Source organism: Chaetodon trifascialis, chromosome 18, assembly GCF_039877785.1.
Source record: "Chaetodon trifascialis isolate fChaTrf1 chromosome 18, fChaTrf1.hap1, whole genome shotgun sequence".
NCBI classification, from domain to species: Eukaryota; Metazoa; Chordata; class Actinopteri; order Chaetodontiformes; family Chaetodontidae; genus Chaetodon; species Chaetodon trifascialis.
The window spans coordinates 24651871-24656870 of record NC_092073.1 but is presented as its reverse complement, the minus strand read 5'-3'; the positions used below and the strand labels follow the sequence as shown (position 1 = coordinate 24656870).

At 44.9% G+C, this 5000-nt stretch overlaps 1 protein-coding gene across 1 annotated transcript in view; it reads left to right on the top strand.

The window, feature by feature from the left end:
* Positions 1-5000, top strand: part of lama1 (laminin, alpha 1) — a 42101-nt gene that overhangs the window by 21834 nt on the left and 15267 nt on the right. Inside the window, exons 29-38 of the mRNA XM_070985599.1 lie at positions 225-354; positions 1662-1802; positions 1934-2052; positions 2133-2222; positions 2473-2666; positions 2768-2910; positions 3207-3302; positions 3688-3799; positions 3949-4105; positions 4192-4402. Coding sequence (XP_070841700.1) covers positions 225-354; positions 1662-1802; positions 1934-2052; positions 2133-2222; positions 2473-2666; positions 2768-2910; positions 3207-3302; positions 3688-3799; positions 3949-4105; positions 4192-4402 — 1393 coding nt within the window. The remainder of the gene's footprint in view (positions 1-224; positions 355-1661; positions 1803-1933; positions 2053-2132; positions 2223-2472; positions 2667-2767; positions 2911-3206; positions 3303-3687; positions 3800-3948; positions 4106-4191; positions 4403-5000) is intronic.

Here is a 5000-nt window from a genome sequence, read left to right as displayed (position 1 = left end):
CTCCATGTTGGAGACATCATATTTCCTACAACAAAGGGCCTGCTGAAGAATTCAGCTTGGATGACCTGACCTGACCTCAGCATCTTTGAAATGTGTGCTGACGCTGACAGACGGTGTTCATCATGTCCATCTCCACAAAAATAGAAGATTTCTTTTTCATCCGCTTAATCAGCTACTCTTGAAAAAACACTGCATCTCAAGCAAGCCTAATGTTTTTCTTTCAGGATCTCTAACATCACCATGGAGACAGCGGTGGAGGCGGATTCAGAGGAGGGGTCAGAGGTCAAAGAGGCTGCGGCCAGATTGATTGAGTCCTGCGTCTGTCCACCTGGATACACCGGACGGTCCTGTCAGGTGAGGATGCCTGTGTGACTATGGCAACCACGATACCTAAACCCCCACTATAGGACTGTGTCGCAGCTCTCACCTGTCTGTCTCACCTGTCTTCCTTTCTTTCAGTTCAGTTCAATTCAGGATGCTTTATTGGCATTAATGTGTGATGAATAACATTGCCAAAGTGTGAAGGATAGTACAATATAATGCTGATATCAGAGAAAAATACAATTCATCCAGTAAAATTCAATTCAATATACCTTTATTAGTCCCGCAAGGGGAAATTCCAATTTACAGCAGCACCAGTAATAGATAGATAGATAGATAGATAGATAGATAGATAGATAGATAGATAGATAGATAGATAGATAGATAGATAGATAGATAGATAGATAGAGTAAAAACAATAAGTACATACAAAAGAGTGTAATAAAAATAAACATAGTCTTAAATTATAAATTGTATTTGCAGACCGTTATGTACAGGATGGATTGCCCAGATTATTGCACCAATTATTGCAGAGATAATTTATAGATGATTCACAGATAATTCACAGATTACTTGGAGCAGTTTCTGTTGTGCAGTCTGACGGCTGCAGGAAGGAAAGACCTGCGACGCTCCTTCACACACTTTGGATGCAGCATCCTGTCACTGATGGAGCTCCTCAGTGCAGTGAGTGTGTGTTGGAGGGGGTGGGAGTCATTGTCTGTCATGGAGGACAGCTTGGCTGTCATCCTCCTCTCCCCCACCTCCTCCACCTGTTCCAGAGGACATCCCAGGACAGAGCTGGCCTTCCTGATGAGTTTGTCCCGCCTCTTCCTGTCAGCTGCTGTGATGCTGCTCCCCCAGCAGACTACACCATAGAACAAGGCAGAGGCCACAACAGAGTCATAGAAGGTCTTCAGGAGTGCCCCCCCCACCCCAAAAGACCTCAGCCTCCTGAGCAGATAGAGTCTGCTCTGTCCTTTTTTATAAAGTGCAGTGGTGTTATGAGTCCAGTCCAGCTTGTTGTTCAGATGAACACCCAGGTACTTATAAGATGTCACCATCTCAATGTCCCTTCCCTGGATGTTCACTCATGGGGGAGAGTGTGGGCGCCGACGGAAGTCCACAACCAGCTCCTTGGTTTTTCCAGCATTTATCAGGAGGTGGTTCTGCTGACACCAGTCCACAAAGTCCTGAATGAGTGTATTTCTATGTTTCAGTGGGGACTTTCAGTGGAGGGTTTTAAACGGGGTCATGTCTAAAGCTGGTCCTAATTTGGGGGAGATTCATGCTGAGTCTGTAGATCATGTGTTTGCTGAATGTCATCATGTGTCTGTCTGCAGGAGTGTGCTGCAGGTTTTTTCCGTCAGCCTTTGTCCGAGCTGTCATCTCAAAGTCTGAAGTCGCTGTTTGCTCGTCCATGTGTTCCATGTCGCTGCAACAACCACAGTGAGAGCTGCAACACAGAGACTGGAGAATGTCAGGTGAGCACATGAACACGCCAACATATGTGTGCTTACAAACATACATCTTAAATGGAGACTGGGGGCTATGGGGTAAAAACAAACTGCTGACAGTTGAGGTCAGAAGAGTGGTGTTTCTATTTTTTGTTCAGGGCTGTGAGCATCACACCAGTGGACAGAGCTGTGAGCTGTGTGCCCCAGGGTATTATGGGAATGTCAGCGGCTCCATTCGTGACTGCTCACAGTGTGCCTGCCCCCTGCGGGACAACAGGTAACACTGCACATGGTATTATTTTTTATTTGAATGCGTGTTTGATTTATTTTAGCGACTTAAACATTGTGTGTGATTAGTTTCAGTCCCACTTGTGTGTCAGAGGGAGCGTTTGGTGATTTCCGCTGCACCGCCTGCCAGACAGGATACGAGGGGAGATACTGTGAGAGGTGAGTTATTACACACAGCACTCTCAGGAGTACATCAGCACACTATAACTTGAGTGGTCTCATTACATTTTAGCTTGTCATTTATTATTTCTGTATGACAACTTTTATTTTGAAATCCTGACCCCAGTGTGACATTGGAGGAAGCTCAGTGAATCAGCTGAGGTTACCTGGCTCACAAGGTGTAACAGGTTGAAGTCTCTGGGTGTTACAGGCAGTGACATGACCCTGACTGTATGCTGTCCTACCGCAGGTGCTCTGTTGGTTACTATGGTAACCCAACGTTGCCCGGCAGCATGTGTTCACAGTGCGGGTGCAGCGGCTGGGGCTCGCTGCACCCGCACTGTGACGGGCTGAGCGGACAGTGTGAGTGTAAGGCTGGCATCAAAGGTCGGTCATGTGACCAGTGTGATGACAGGCACATCCTGCATGGAGGAGAGTGTGTGTGTGAGTAACAGTGACACCAACACACATACACACACACACATACACACATTCATACAGCAGCTGTTATTTGAGGTGATTTGTGTGGTTGTTTTTGACTCCAGCTTGTCATGATGAGTGCACTGGTGTTCTGTTGGATGACTTGGACAAAATACACAACGGCTTTCTGTCCGTCAACCTGAGCAGTGTAGCAATGGCACCGTATCGCCAGCTGGTGTTACTGGAGAACCACACCAAAGACATCCAGGTAAACACATATAAACGCTGTATGACAACAATGCACCGCATGGCCTGATGATGTACGATGCTGCCCTCTGGTGGTGCAGAGGTGTCACAACAATCTGCAGATTGAGCTCTGTGCTGAATGAAGAATCACTTCATCTACTGAGCTCCATTTCACCCAAAGTTTCCATCTGCTTATTTCTAAAAACACTTACGTGTGTCGTGAAAAGTGGTAGCTTTGAGACTTGATTGAAAGATGTGTGACCGTGGCTTTATGAGCATGTAATGTAACATGTTAAATGCTGTGTGTTTGTACAGGAGGTGTTCTCAGAAAACAGCTCTGTTGCTTTGCGTCTCTCCAGAGTAGAAGACAAGTTGAATCAATTGACCTCTGACCTCAGCACTCTGCTGCAGCAGGTATCCTTGATTCGTTTGGTTCACTTCTAGTTCTGATGTTCCACTGATTCTAAACACTAACCATTGGCCCGATTTCATGATTGATGTTTTTACTTCGCAAACATGACACATTAGCAGAATTGAACACATCAGTATACTGGAGGATATTAGTATTCACGTATAAAACACATCTGTAAACAGTTTAAACATGCTAAGTACATAGAACATAGTGTCACCACAAAACATGGACTGTAATATGATAATGTGTAGAAGACAGTATCACCTGTAAACTGAATATATTATATATATTTATAAAAACGTTGCTGGAAAACTAAAACTGCAGAGGATTGTGGGACTTGGCTTAAACAAAGGTTGAAGTGTATTTTCCTGTCTTCTGATTGGCTAGGTCACACATCTGTCAAATGACCTTGGGAAAGTGGGCATGTCCACCAAGGACAGTCTGTCACAGGGCACGCTGCTGCTGGAGAACATCAGCAGCCTTCAGGACAGCATCCAGGGTAAACAACAGCAATACAACAATGTTAACAGCATGATCGTGACTAATGACGAAACCATTAGTATCATGGGTGAAGTCATTTTATGAACCATCCTGTTCTGTACTTAAAATAAGACGACATAACACAACTGTGAAATCTGATTGGTTCAGTGCTTCAGAGGGAGGCAAAGCACCTAAATCAGACCACAGTGGAAGAGCTCAGTTCAGCCAGTGAAACGCATCTGCTGGGAGAGGTGGAGTCCATGTTGGAAACCATCAGAGCTGTCAACCTAACAATCGCCAGTGCTACAGCCAATCAGGAGTTCCGGTGTGTGTTTGCAATTTTGTTTTTTCTTTTATTTCTTTTACCTTTTATAATTTTTGTTCAATAGATGTCTCTCTTTCTCCCTGCAGTCTTGCAGAGTCGCTCCTTCACTCCCTGCAGATGGTCTTCCTGTCCAGCAGGGCGTCAGTTGACAACAGGCTCGGCTCCTTGTCAACCTCCCTCACCGTTGCCACGGAAATGCTGCAACATGCACACACACAGATGAATGATGCTACACAACAAATTACACAAACACATACTCTCCTGGATTCTGCACGCACTCTGCTGCACCAGTACCAGGTGAACGCACACGCACCCGCAGCCAGGTTACCAGAAACACACACCTGTAGCCAAGTCAAGACACATACACACATACACACACACACACCTGCAGCCAGGTCAATATCACGTCAATAAAACTGGTTTAGGTAAAATTGTTTCTCAAGTGGGAATTAATAAAATAATTTAATCCAAAGAAAACATACCTGTTTTAAATGTGATGTCACCACTGTCTGTACCTGGTTGACTGACTCAATCACAGTCAGCTTTGTTGGTCAAGTATGTGTGCACGTACAAGGAATTCGATTCCGATTCAAACACTGCACTCAACGTACATGCATTAGAAAAAAGAAATAATAATAATAATAGTGAAACTGAATAAAGAGGCTATATAATATATACAGTGAAATTGACAGTGTGCAGGTATTTATGTTGACAGTGGCAGTGAGTGATGATGTACCTGCTAGAATCTGTTCATTACTGGGTGATAGATGTCCGGTCAGTGGATATTTTGGTGTTACTGTATGACTGCTAACTGTTCATCAGGCTGAGAACAGGGTGTAGTTTGGTCCCATCGTGACTGCCCGTCAGCCAGTTGATGGTTCTCAGCAGTGTGGGG